The sequence below is a fragment of the Grammomys surdaster genome, unplaced genomic scaffold (assembly GCF_004785775.1).
Source record: "Grammomys surdaster isolate TR1022 unplaced genomic scaffold, NIH_TR_1.0 373, whole genome shotgun sequence".
In the NCBI taxonomy this organism is placed as follows: domain Eukaryota; kingdom Metazoa; phylum Chordata; class Mammalia; order Rodentia; family Muridae; genus Grammomys; species Grammomys surdaster.
Genome location: NW_021604792.1, coordinates 4,199,318 through 4,213,432, shown reverse-complemented (window position 1 = coordinate 4,213,432; position 14,115 = coordinate 4,199,318). Strand labels below are relative to the sequence as shown.

The 14,115-nt window shown below is 41.2% G+C and overlaps 1 protein-coding gene across 1 annotated transcript in view; it reads left to right on the top strand.

Annotated features, from left to right (window-relative positions):
• The window catches only part of Ptpro (protein tyrosine phosphatase receptor type O), a 207,585-nt gene that overhangs the window by 134,746 nt on the left and 58,724 nt on the right, over positions 1 to 14,115 (top strand). The window contains exons 8-12 of the mRNA XM_028780946.1: positions 4,706 to 4,826; positions 5,548 to 5,741; positions 6,846 to 6,957; positions 12,240 to 12,391; positions 13,431 to 13,551. Of these exons, the coding sequence (XP_028636779.1) occupies positions 4,706 to 4,826; positions 5,548 to 5,741; positions 6,846 to 6,957; positions 12,240 to 12,391; positions 13,431 to 13,551 (700 nt within the window). The remainder of the gene's footprint in view (positions 1 to 4,705; positions 4,827 to 5,547; positions 5,742 to 6,845; positions 6,958 to 12,239; positions 12,392 to 13,430; positions 13,552 to 14,115) is intronic.

Genomic DNA, 14,115 nt, shown 5'->3' with positions numbered 1-14,115 from the left:
GTGAGCTTTGGAGAACTAAACGCTTTAGAACACTGAGATAAATTCTTCCTAGAGGCAGAATCTACCCCTTGACTCAGTCAAATTAAGGAGTAAATATGCTAAACGGATTAACTGGCAATCACAGTTCCTTATTCAGTTCATTAGTTTCCTCTCCTGATGATACCCAACGTAACTGACTTTAAACTGGTGGGAAAACATATTTCCTTCACAGACAGTGACCTGGAACCCAACTTTCCAAGGTACATTTCCTTCCTGTCCATTCCAATGTAACAGATTATGTATCTTTTGCCTGGGAGACCAAAAGGAAAGGTTCTTAATAGCTACTATAAATTATAAATGATCCAGAGAAGCACTCTCCAACTGGATTCTCACACCATTCTCTCATATGCAACATTAAACCCTTAAGGATCATGGATGGGCAAGAGGCTGGTGTTTAAAGGAATACAAGAAACAGGCTGACATTCCGGGATCACAAGACTTTCTGAGGATCATCACAGGGTTATACCTCCAGCATCCATGGCTCCAACACCACACACACATACACACACACACACACACACACACACATGCATGCACACGAACACTCTGAGAGATCATATGACCTCTTCTGGCTATCATGGGCACAGGCATAAATAAATACTTTTTTAGTCTCAAGAGAAGCTGGGTAAATGGTTCAGTTGGTAAAGCACTTGCCGATCCTCTGTGCTGTGTAAAAACTGGACACAGAACATTCACTGCTAGCTCTAAAATAAATGTGGCTCTGAGTCAAATACAGGGTAAAATCACCTATCCAAAATTCTCGGGCTCAGAAGGATTTCAGACATGGAGCTGAGGCAGGAAGGTTGAAATATTTGTGTATGCATAATGAGTTATGTAGGGCTTCAACCATAGTATAAACAAAACATTCATGTGTGTTTCATATGCATCCCACACACATAATGTAAAGGCAGTTTTAAGTAACATTTTAGTGTTTGTTCATGACATAAATATTTATGATGTGAAATTCACTATGTAAATGGTATAGCGTTGCTCAAAATATTTCCGATTTCAGATCTTGAATATTTGGTTTAGGGATGCCAAGGCTGTAACTAATCATTACAGTTATAGTCTCATACTCAAGGGCTGTGCTTCTCGTGTTTCCTTGCTATTCTCTGAGATACCCTGCTAAAGTCTCTGCCCATCAATTCCACTGATAACTGTGTGGTTCTGTAGGCAAAGTGGTTCCTATGGCACAGTGTCAGACCCAAGTCTCTAGTTCATGAAGCATAGAGTCCAGGCTCCTTTCTCAGTAGAAAGCTTGCAGGTTTAAATCAGTCCTGATCATAAATCCATATTCTTCATGATGAGTTTGCATGGAGACAAATCCTCTCTCTGATCATGCTGGAACTATTCCTTCACGAAGATGCTGAACATGAGGTCACTGCTTCATCTGTGTTCTATAAGAAAACGTGTTCACTATCCAAAATAAGTGGCCTAAGCATTTTCTCAAAAACTTAGCACACCCTAACGAATGTCAGGATTGGAGTGAGTACCACATGAGGTGTGTGTGTATATTCAGTTTTATATGGCATGTAGCTTAGCCCATGAACGCTGTTTGACTGCTTGCAGGAGTGTGTAATAATGAAAGAACACAGACAGGTGGGTATATCAGCCTTCTCGCTGCAGGAAGAAAGAAATGGTGGGCCTAAGAGGCAGGATGTGTAAGGGACCAGGAGCCACCCAGCTGGCTGGTGTCAATTTGGGGTCCCCACCATGAATGATTTGTCTTCACAGCTAGTGGTGATTCTGTAGAAAGTTGTGCTGCCTCATGGGGTGGTAATAGGGTGGAGAGACAGCCAATTTGATAGTCTAGAACACAGACTACAGCATCATATAAAAATGAGTTTTCAGACTTTATCAGCTTCGTCTCTCTCTCTCTCTCTCTCTTTCTCTCTCTCTCTCTCTCTCTCTCTCTCTCTCTCTCTCTCTCTCATATATGTGTGTGTGTGTGTGTGTGTGTGTGTGTGTGTGACTGTGTTTCTGTGTATGACATGCATGTCTGATATCTACAGAGGCCAGAAATCATCAGATCCCCTGGAGCTAGAGTTACTAACAGTTGTGAGCTGTCTTGTGGGTGCTAAGAATTGAATCGAGGTCCTCTGGGAGGGAGAGAAGTCTAGCTTGAACTGTTTAGCAATCTATCCAGACTCCTCACGTAGTTCTTGATGTCTTCATCTGTGAAGTGGGAGAAATCAATCCTACCTCACAGGATTGTAACGAGGACACATAAGACTGACACCATGTCTGAAGGATTTTTAAAAAGAGGAAAAGAAGGGTCAACTTTTAAGGTTTTCTAGGCTTATCTGGGTATCTTTTGGTTCAAGGGAGGGTGACCCGGTGGCTGTCTGGGTCCTAAATAGGAAAGCCGTGGTGTCTGGAATGGATGTACATCAGAAAGCTAAGGAAGAAAACATCACAAGGGCGGACTCAGGACCACCTGGGACAGAGGAACCTTTGTTCTCATCTCATGCAACCCACCACCTAACAGCAGACTCTTTCTTCCAACTGTTCTCCTTAGTGTTTTTCCTCCGGGTGTCTTTAGTTCAGTAGAGACAGGCAGACCTGTTTTCTGAGAGTCATATTGAATTTAGTGGAGTCCCTGGGGTTGAAGTAAGCCAACGATGGAAGAAAGAGCTATAGAATGGATATGAATTAAGTGGAAAGACTGGTTAACATTTTATTACATTGATAATGTATCATACATCATATTATATCTATTAATATATTGATTTTATTATATTCATCAATTTGATATTGATCAGTTGGTTAGCTAGTGATTAGAAAAAATTAGAAAGAATGGTACAGAAGAATTAAAGTGTTAATTCTATATTAAACTGATTATATAGTTCAGGCTGGCCTTGAACTCCTAAATTTCCTCGCCTCCACCTCCCAAAGTATTAGGATTCTGCAGTGTGCCTCCATGCCTAGTATATCTTCTTGTTCATAGTCTGTATCTCTAGATGACAGTCTTGTTGGGTAACTTTGGTAAAGAAATCTAAATATGGGTAAGATGTCACAGAAAAAGGGTGTAAACGAGCAAAGAAGGGGAGAGCACTAATGAACTGTTCCAGTGCAGTCATTTCTATTGTGCCCCACAAGTTTGGAGAGAGAGTAGGCTGTATTCTACTCAAATCGTGACACGTCTAATACACAGAACCAGCTTCTGAAATTCACAACATTGAAATTCACATCACCAGCACTGTTTATAATTTTAATGAGACTTTAAACAGCACACCATAAACTGCCAATAAAATTGTTATTCATTTATTTTGTTCGTTCCTGTAGAAGTTTTGCATTTTATGTACCCCAGAGGCCAAAACAATCGATCTTAAGAGTTGATGTGCCTTACACTCAGGTCTAAGCATCTCACAATGCTAAGATGCATTATTACTTACACTAATATAATGAAGACACAAAGGTAGCAATGTTAAATGAAGTAGAAAAATAAATCCTTGTGTTTATATTTAGCAGACTTGAGGTTTCATTTCAAACAACATGAAGAAAATTAGTTTTTATCACTTAAATGAGACTGTCTTAAATATTAGAAGCACTAACACCAAGGCTAGGGCTGGATAGGTAATTCACAGGGTGGATAAAGTACCTATCACAAATGTAAGGACTTGGGGAAGATGCTCATCACCTTGTGAAAAGCCGGAGAGGGGCCTACACACCTGTAATCCCAGCTCTGAGAGGTGGACAGCGGCCAGGCAGTTTAGGCAACAGTGAGTACTAGGTTCTGTGAGAGACCTATCTCAAAAAGTCATGTGCCTCGTGACAGAGGACGATACCTGATAACAGCCTCTGGCCTCTACGAATGCAAACATGGGTGCACAGATATACACATATACTTCATACAGATGTACACAATACTCATTAACCCACGCGCTTCTGAATCTTGAACTGAAGTATCAATCCTGCGTATGAACACATTGATCTTCCACACATCCTCTTCGTTCACATGTATGCCTCTACTGCTTCTCTCAGCATCGCTCTGGTCACATAACCAATAAAAACAGAGAGCTGCGACACGGTCTCTATGACATCATTTTATAAGGTTACAATAGACTTTGCAAAGTGCTTGCAGCTGTACCTTGACTTGCCCTGAGTGCAGATTAGCGGTCACAGCACTCCAATTCTCCTCCCAACAATAAATGTGAGAGTCTGACCTTGACCATTCCTGGGCTTTGCTTCTCCATCTATTAAATCAGAGATCTGAATAGATAATCTCTGAGGTCATTTCCATCTCTATGATTAGATATTACATGCTTCTAAGTGACGAGAGACTAAAGACAGTTCTGCACCGATCTTGGCCTGTCATCAGCTGACACCACAGTTTAGGACACTGGGCTACCCTCATGGTATTCCTGATTTGATTATGGTTCCAGGAGAAGGACGCACTGGTGTATGTGCTTACACTCGACAGTGATTCATTGGGGGCAGCCCATGGGGCATATTAAATCCAGTCATGGAATTTCAGTGTCCTGGATCTCCTTCTGAATTCACGTAAACGATAAATCATCCTAATTTTGCAATCTAACCTTCCCCACAGCATGAGTCAAAGATACCGGATTTCAAAGTCAACTATTGCATTCTAATTTGCTTCAGCATCTGTGTCTCGCTCTGAAAGCCTCACTCTACATAAATCTTATTGGGTGTTTGCTTTAAGGTGAACTCAAGCAAACCTGTTATTGAGAACCTGGTTCCTGGTGCCCAGTACCAGGTTGTGATGTACCTAAGAAAAGGCCCTTTGATTGGACCACCCTCTGATCCTGTGACATTTGCTATTGGTAAGTTGTTAGCCAGAATGAATGAATGAATGAATGAATAAATAAATAAATACCTATTGCTACCAGACTACTGGTTGGAAGGGTGCAGCCTTCAATCTGAATTCATCACAAATGGAAGAGTCGTGAGGCTGTGCTCAATATCCCTGTATCGGATTATAAGCTTTTCAATATTTATGGGATATAACTTCCAGGGGATGCCTTCCCACACACAGAGATGAAACCAAAAGCCTTAGATGTTCTTGTTACTTAATATAGAATGATGTCATGTATGCATTTAACCTATGGATACCTTCCCATACACCTTAGCCAGATTGCTGGATCAATCTTTTATAATATCCAATACAGTACAAATATTTCATAAAGAGATTACTATGTTGCTTAGAGAAAAATAATCTTTAGGATTCTGTCCCTGTTTGGTACAGACGTAAGGCAAAATTGAAGACAAGTCTCTATCCATTGTTCACTGAATTAAATAAAGAGATTCTAGTACCTGCTAGTTGTGAAGGATTGACTACCTCAAATAAGCAGTATTGTATGTTTAGAAGGCATCCTTCTATTTACTAGATAGAGGAGAAAGTCAGAAGTAAATATCTATTTACTTCAGTTTTCGGTGACAAAGTTAAGAGAGTGACAGCCCTGATTGTTCCAGTGGAAGCCATTGAACAGACACTAACGCCCCTTCTGTTTTTCTCTCTTCACCCTCTACCCTTCCTTCTTTTAGTTCCCACTGGGATAAAGGATTTAATGCTCTATCCCTTGGGTCCCACGGCCGTTGTGCTGAGCTGGACCCGACCTTACCTGGGCGTGTTCAGAAAATATGTGGTTGAAATGTTCTACTTCAACCCCACCACCATGACCTCAGAGTGGACAACCTACTACGAGATAGCGGCGTCCATCTCCTTAACGGCATCTGTGGTAATCCTCCCTCAGCCAGCTGGCGCACTCTGGTGTGAATGGTCATGCCTGTGTCACAACTATGTCAGAGGAAGTGCATGAGGCCATTTTGGAAGATAGCTATTTGATCTCCATAGGCAGATAGCTCCTTTCAAGGACTTCGGGGGTTTAATTGTTGTGGTTGGGTTTTATTTAGTGTAATTAGTTTTGTGTTGTGTTGTTTGGTTTTGAGTGATCCTCCTTCATGTAGCCAAGGATGACTGTGAACTTTGGAGATGCCTGGTCCTGCTTTAACAGTGCTGGGATTAAAGGCACTCCAGGCCACTCTTGCTTCCTATTGGGTTGCTGGTCCATGACTTTATATTCCTTCAGGTTTAGATTCTATCTTTGCCTTTGGAGAAAGAGATAAAATTGGTTATGCAAGTAATTTTCACCCCTGATGTTATTTTTCTCGTAATGAATTTTCTCCAATCAGAGTAGAGCTGCCCCACACTTAACTTTCATCACAAGTGATTTCCCTCTTGCCTTCTACAGTTGACTGACACTGTCTGTATCTAACCATGACTCCTCTTGGCCTGTACAAATCAACAAATACTTGCATTGCCAACCCTTTGGCAACAGCTTTCAAAGCTTATGTGATAATTGGTGTTTTTTTTTTTTTTTCTGAGACTAGATTCATTTTGCAAAATGTAGGCAACCTATGCATGACGCCTGAAGCACAGATTTGCTCTCCAACTGATGGATGACAGTTTGGTCATCGACACCCAATAAGACTTCTGCTCATTGTCATCCTGTCATTCGTTGTCATACTATCCCTTTTTCTGAGAAGTGGGGAAATAAATTTGCGCAAACACTTATAAATAAGTGCTGTTTCATTATGCAGTATATCTTTGGAAATGGTGAAGCAATACCCATATTTATTCTGCCTTTCAATCTTTTATTTTTAAAATTATGTATCTCATTTCTTTTATGGCTCATTTCACTTCAAAGATAATTCTAAAGATATAGAAAAAGAAAACAAAAGATTATTAATATTTATCATGACCCAAGGAAAGTAAATCAACTTCATAAACACTGTTTTCCTCTTAGTCTTTTGTCTCCTGATTTTCCCCCATCCTTATTCAGAGAATAGCAAACCTATTGCCAGCGTGGTACTACAACTTCCGCGTAACCATGGTGACATGGGGAGATCCAGAATTGAGCTGCTGTGACAGTTCCACCATCAGCTTCATAACAGGTGAGTGCTGGAGAAAAAAGGTCCCACAGGGGAAGCCATCTTGAGCAGGTACCAGGGGTTCGCAAGCGCTGAAAGTGGTAGTCATTCATCAATGCCTTGACATCTTCATGGAAGATACACTCTTGATTCTGGCGTCTCGTGATGTAATTGATAAGCATTAGAAATGAGAGTCTGACTTTAAAATCCACAGTTCCTGCCCTCGACGTTAGTTCACTTGGAGTCGCTGCCCTGGGCATGTGCGTTCATTCACCGCCCTTGGCGTGTGCTCTCCAGCCAACATCGATCAGAACAGAGCTGGAGGCAGCAGACACAGCTTTCAGCTTCCCCCGCACGCTTGACTGATGTTATGTATTAGGTCATCAGATCTCTGAGAGTGTTTCATCTCCTCGTTAATTATTCCATTTCTGCACTCAACGGTTGGTGGTTCTAGAGTTCACTGACGGCCTTTGAGGAGGTGTTCACACCAGTGAGGCTCTGCCTCCGGTCACTGTGAGTCTGAGCAAGTCAAGTTTCCCAAGCCTCAGGTCTGTGTAAGGTACAAAAGAGAATGATGAGAAATGCTTCGTGACAAGCAATGACGACTTCTTTTGAACAAGCCACTTAGCAAGTTACAAGGCACCGAGTTTGGATGCTTAAATTACGTCAGTCTTAGTTTCTCCAAAAGCTTTAAGCTGTGCGGTTACGAGGACAATGATTGGAGAAAACAATAAAAATGAATAATTCATTCAATGAGGGACTGACCTTGGCGCTAGGGGAGAGGCCAAGTGGCTAAGAGCACTTGCAGCTCTTCCAGAGGAGCTGAGTTCAGTTCCCTGTACCCAAGCTGGGTGGCTTACAGCCACCTATAACTCCAGATCTAAAAACTGGATCCCTCTTCTGACCTCCATAGGCACCTGCACTCACATGTGTATAAACTAACACAGATATATACATAAATTAAAAACAAAATGAATCCTAAAAATAAAAGAAGCAATAACCCTTGTTTGGAACAACACTGTTAAAGAACTTTCTTTGGATGGAGAGTCATATTGGGAAAGCAGTGGAGATGACAAACTTGGTGTGTTAGTTTGTATAATCTCCAGGGTCCAGCATAATTTCTGTTCCAGATGTCAATAGTCATGTTAGAAGGGCCAATGAGAAAATCCCAAAAGAGGAGGTGGCACCAATCACTAGGTAAACACTATGGCCGTTGGTCAAACTGCATTAATAAGCACATGTTTAACTATAATTAAATTTCACTATAGCACTAATGCTTTCACGGTAACTCCATGGAGATTTGCTTTCAGAGAATGAATGCCCTTCCCTCCCTAGATAGAATGGGTGCCCTTCATTCCCTAGATAGAATGAGTGCCCTTCCCTCCCTTTCAAGAGAATCGGCCTCTGGACTGGCTCTGCTCATTTCTGGTTGGAGACATCTGAGTGGACCATCTCAATGATTTTGAACCTCTTTTCCTCCGCAGCAGAACTCTCCAAGACCCAGCCAAATGACTTGTATAGACAAAGTTCATGCATTAGGTTATGGCTTTCAGGGTCTTGGGCAGCAGCAATAGTGAAGTACCAAGGGCCAGGGTTCTGTCTGCAGTATTGTGCCTTTTAAAATGATCACCACGGACTGAAAGACAGCTCAGCAGTCAAGACTTCCTGTTGCTCTTGCTGGGTACCTGGGCTTAGTTTCCATCCTCCATATCAGGTGGCTCATAACCACCTATAACCACAGGGATCTGTCGCCATCTTCTGGCGTCACTGGGCACTGCACTCATGGTCACAGCCATCCTTCCCATGTACACACACGTATATGTAACTGAAAATAAGAACAAAATCTTTACAATAAAATGAAATTAGGACCTGCCTGGAGCAGAGCAAAATTTACAACGGTTTAGATGAGATAAATGCTAGATAGGTAGATGATTGATAGGTAAATACTGATAAATAGTTAGATAGATGATTGATAGATAGTGATAGGTAAATAGATGATTAATAGTGAAAGATGGATGGATGGCTAGATAGATGATAGATAGATAGATAGATAGATAGATAGATAGATGATAGATAGATGATAGATAGATAGATATATAGATGATAGATAGATAGATGATAGATAGGTAGATAGATAGATGATAGATAGATAGATGATAGATAGATGATAGATAGGTAGATGATTGATAGTAAATAGTGATTAATAGATAGATAGATAGATAGATAGATAGATGATAGATAGATGATAGATAGATAGATGATAGATAGATAGATAGATGATAGATAGATGATAGATAGATAGATAGATAGATAGATAGATGATAGATAGATAGATGATAGATAGGTAGATGATAGATAGATGATAGATAGATAGATAGATAGATGATAGATAGATGATAGATAGATGATAGATAGATGATAGATAGATAGATGATAGATAGGTAGATGATTGATAGTAAATAGTGATTAATAGATAGATAGATAGATAGATAGATGATAGATAGATGGATGGATGGATGGATAGATAGATAGATAGATAGATGATTGATAGTAAATAGTGATTAATAGATAGATAGATAGATAGATAGATAGATAGATGATAGATGGATGGATGGATAGATAGATAGATAGATAGATGATAGATAGATAGATAGATAGCAATAGGTCTCTGCATGCATACGCATAAGTAAGCACACTTAATCCCCCACACACATACATCACACAAACACCACAGATGTACAAAAATAAAGGGTATATACAAATACATGTGTACACACATATACATATATGTGTATATTTATGTATTAAACTGGCTGAAGTTCTAGCCTTTCAGTCCTTTGTCTGACTTTTATCATTTCAAACAAGAGTCCTATATTTTAAAGAATGAGATTCTCCTGACTTTCTCTACTACGTCTAACATTTTAATTCAAATCTTCAGATCGTATGGTGTGAAAGGACACTAGCTACTGGCTGTAAAGGCACAGGCCAGTAATCTCAGCTACTTGTGAGCCTGAGATGGGAAGATGGCAAGTTCAAGTCCAGCCTGGCCTACAGGGTGAATTCAAAGCCAGCCTAGGGAACTTTGTGAGATGCTGTCTCTAAATAAACAGGGCGGGACTGGTGTGTACATCAGGCTTAGAGCCCTTGCTATCTTGCAGGAGACTCTAAGTTCAGTGGTCCAGTCCTCAGTATTTCCCTCACCTGAAGAATTAACTTTGACTTATCCAGACTTCAATCTACTACCAGGGTTAGGCCAAATTCACAGTAATTATATTAGTATGTCAAATAAGGTTTAATAAACAACTAGTGACATCTTGTGGCCTTTGGCAATATGCAAAATTTTAAAGCAGCAAATACAAAATCTAAAGGCTCAGCCCTGTGAAGAGGACCAGGTACATACTTCTTGACTTGTAGTTTTAAGAGTATTTCACACCCTCACCAAAATTAGAATATAAGGGAAAATCCCTTTGAACAAAGCACAAGTATTTCTCTGAGTTAGATCAATAAAGAATACGATATGGACATTTTTGTCTTATATTACTGTGACAGAATATCCCGAGACAACCGACTTATAATAAGGAATGGTTTCTGTGAACTCATGGTTTCTGAGGTTTCAGTATAAAATGAGACAGAACACCATGGCATGAAGCATCTGAAGCAGCCAAACCACTCAGTTCCTGTCATTCAGAGAGTTAAGTGGACAGAGAAAGAAGAAGAGACCTGGCACAACGTATATGCTTCCAGGTCAAATCCCCAGTCACCTACTGCCTCTCACCGGGCCCCCCGCTAAGGTCTCCATCAGCTCCACAGCCTTTGAGTGGACATTCAGGACCAACAGGGAAAGCCTTGGTGATACTTAGGGATTGTGTTGTTAGACACAAGGAAAGGGACTGCTCATACTTCACAGGAAACATGCTTGGATGGTACAGACATGCATGTAAACATGTGCCCCATAGAGATGCTGTGTAGCTGTTACACATGACACACACATGTAAACATGTGCTCCATACAGATGCTGTGCAGCTGTTACACATGACACACGCATGTAAACATGTGCTCCATACAGATGCTGTGTAGCTGTTATACATGACACACGCATGTAAACATGTGCTCCATACAGATGGTGTGCAGCTGTTACACATGACACATGCTGTAAGTCCTTTATGTGGTAGTAAGTCTTGAAATAGTCATCTACTAAGAATCCTTGTCACCCAATAGTGTCCTATTAAAGGAAAGGAGTCTCATGATTTCTAGAAATTCTACTTCAAAGATTTTGGTTGAACGTATGTCATGTCATGTGGTGAATGTTTGCTTTCTAGGTACTTCGCGCATGTAATTTGAATTTAATTGTACATTTGTTCTTTAAGATCTTTAGAGTTTTGAAACCCTTTAAAGCAATAATTTTACAAACACTCTCAGAGCTTTTATGGTATAAAGTTTAAATAAAATGTCCTCCTCAGCAAAATATTACATTTTAAATTAGATGAAAATTTAATTTTAAAGTGTTAGAATGTGGAGTAAAGAAATAGCCTCATGGCTAGGCTTAAGACTTGGGCATGACTTTAAAATCTACTCCTTCTTACTGCTTACATCAGCTGTGTTTATTCGGACCCCCCTTTCTGCAGGGTACAGGGCTAGATTCTATCAGTGATGTCACTGTGTTATGTCAGAAATAACAGTTGTCAGATCTTCTTCCTGTGCCTTTATTTTCTCTGTCTTCCCATGTCCCCTGCCGTTCTTTGCTCTCCTAAGTACCTTTCATGTGTCACAGTAAGGAATTTAATATTACAGGGCCTCAGATTTCTCACTTTTGGGGGGATAATTACCAGAGTCTTTTATTGCTGGGTGATGTACCCAATATGCCTGAATAATGAAACGTTTTAGACATCTTGAAACTGCTGCCTATACAGGAGGTCTTGATCTCCTCAGGCTGGACTGGATTAGGCTGTTGGTGTCTAAGATGGCGCCATAGAGCCAGTGCCCAGCCTCTACCACTGACTTCCAGTTTTGTTTCTGAGATATCGTCATGAGGTATGAAGCTAAATTTTCTTTTCTTTCTTGCTTTTTTCAAGAGAGGGTTTCACTCTATAGTGCTGGCCGTCCTTAAACTTGCTCTGTAGACCAGGGTAGCCTAGAACTTGCAGAGATCCACTCTGCCTCCCAAGTGCTGGGATTAAAGGCCTGCACCACCACTGCCTGGCTTGAAATTGAATTTTGAGTCTTCTAAGTCACATAGGATCTTACACTTGGCTGGGAAGTACTTCAGCCATGAGCCTTTATTCTAAACTGTACCTCTTTCCTCGCAGCCCCCGTCGCTCCAGAAATCACATCTGTGGAGTACATCAACAGCCTGCTGTACATCAGTTGGACCTATGGAGATGCCACCACTGACCTGTCCCATTCTAGAATGCTGCACTGGATGGTCGTTGCAGAAGGGAGGAAGAAAATTAAAAAGAGCGTACGTTCCTTTGAGTCCTGACATCGGGCATCCAAGAAGTTGGGCGGCACGAGCTGCTGGCAACCCTTACTTAAGCTTACCTTTTCAAGTCTTTGACAGGGAGCTGAAGTCATCTGCTGGTCCTGATTTCACTTATATTTAAAGTTGTAATTTGAAAGCTGAGTCTAGTAGTGCTGGAAAGGTGGGGGCCTGAGAGGGAGTTTAAGGTCACCTTCAATACCTAGAGAGTTCAAGACCATCCTAGGATACATGAGAGCATTTTCTTCAGGATGCTGAGCATTGTCAAACAAGCTACCACTCGTCCATGTCAATATTTTCACAGTGATCTGCTTGTCCAGATATCTGAGTGCATTTGGGATATCGGTGTCTTCTCTCTGCTTTTTTAAGCTTTTTGACCACGATTAAACTACCGCAGTCAAAACAAATAAAAAGAAAATGGGTTGGGTAAAATATAAAATGAGAGGCATTCTGATCTCCTCTGCTGCTGCTCCACCCACCTCTACGTAGTGAGCTCATTTAGGCTTCGCTCCTATTGTGCACACACTAGTCTGAAGGAAGAGACAAAGAACAGCGATGGAGACCCAGCCCTTGCAGGATGGGAACTAACCTAGAAACTGCCCATTTTGTTTGCATTTGCAATCTATTGGTCAGAACTGGATCACATAATTCTCTCTAGCTATATAGGAGACAGGAGTTTTTGTCTAAACAACTATGTGTGTGCAAACCTGTCTACGTTTCTTCGGAGCCATACGGTAAATGTGTTTTCTAGAAGCTGTTGTGAATATTCGGAATGACACCAAAGTAAGGGCCAACACGTTAGAAAATTGTCCAAGCTGATATGTACGGTGCACTTTAAGAGAGCTTGCATTCAAACAACCCAGTCCAGCAATAAAACACTAGTCAACTGTAGGTGTCGGTGTAAACTCGGGGGTTCGTGCTGTTTAATAGATGCCTGTAGTTCATATCTGTGTGCTCGCTGTGTAGGGTGAGGTGCGGGCTCATACAGTCCTTGAAATCACAAATCTTGATGGTCTTGCAGGTGACACGCAATGTCATGACGGCCATCCTTAGCCTGCCTCCGGGAGATATCTACAATCTGTCTGTCACGGCCTGCACTGAGAGAGGGAGTAACACCTCCATGCTCCGCCTTGTCAAGCTAGGTAAGGAGATCGGAGAGGAGAGGGCTGGAGAGTCTGTGTTGGGGTAAGGGCATTTGTATCCCTTAGTCAGCGGGGGCTCTTCAGCTCAGTGGATCCAAACCAGAAGCAGGGGATTCTCTCTGAGAAGTACAAAATAGACACATTAGAGAAAGAACACAACCGCATTGGTATGAGTTTCTGTTTGTATGAGTGGAGTGTAAACCAGGCTGTGACATGGACCTTTGCCCTTCTTAGCAGTGTTGGAGGGACCAAGGAGCCTTAGGAACTTTAGAAATGGAAGACCTTGCTGGTTATCTCATTTGGTGTCTAGTTTTGCCATCCACTCCAACGGCAGTCTCTTTCATGTAAATATTGCTCCTTATTAATTTAGGCTGACTAAAATACCTCGTCTTTATTGAAGTCGATACCATTTCATAATTCCTCGACATAAGAGGAAAATAATTTATAAGAGGGAAAGGTATATTACACCAATTCGTCACATAATGATACAGATTCCCTGCAGGTGGATTCAGACACAGCTGTTTCCGCTGATGGTGTTGAAGTCTATGCCTAGCAAAAATGACT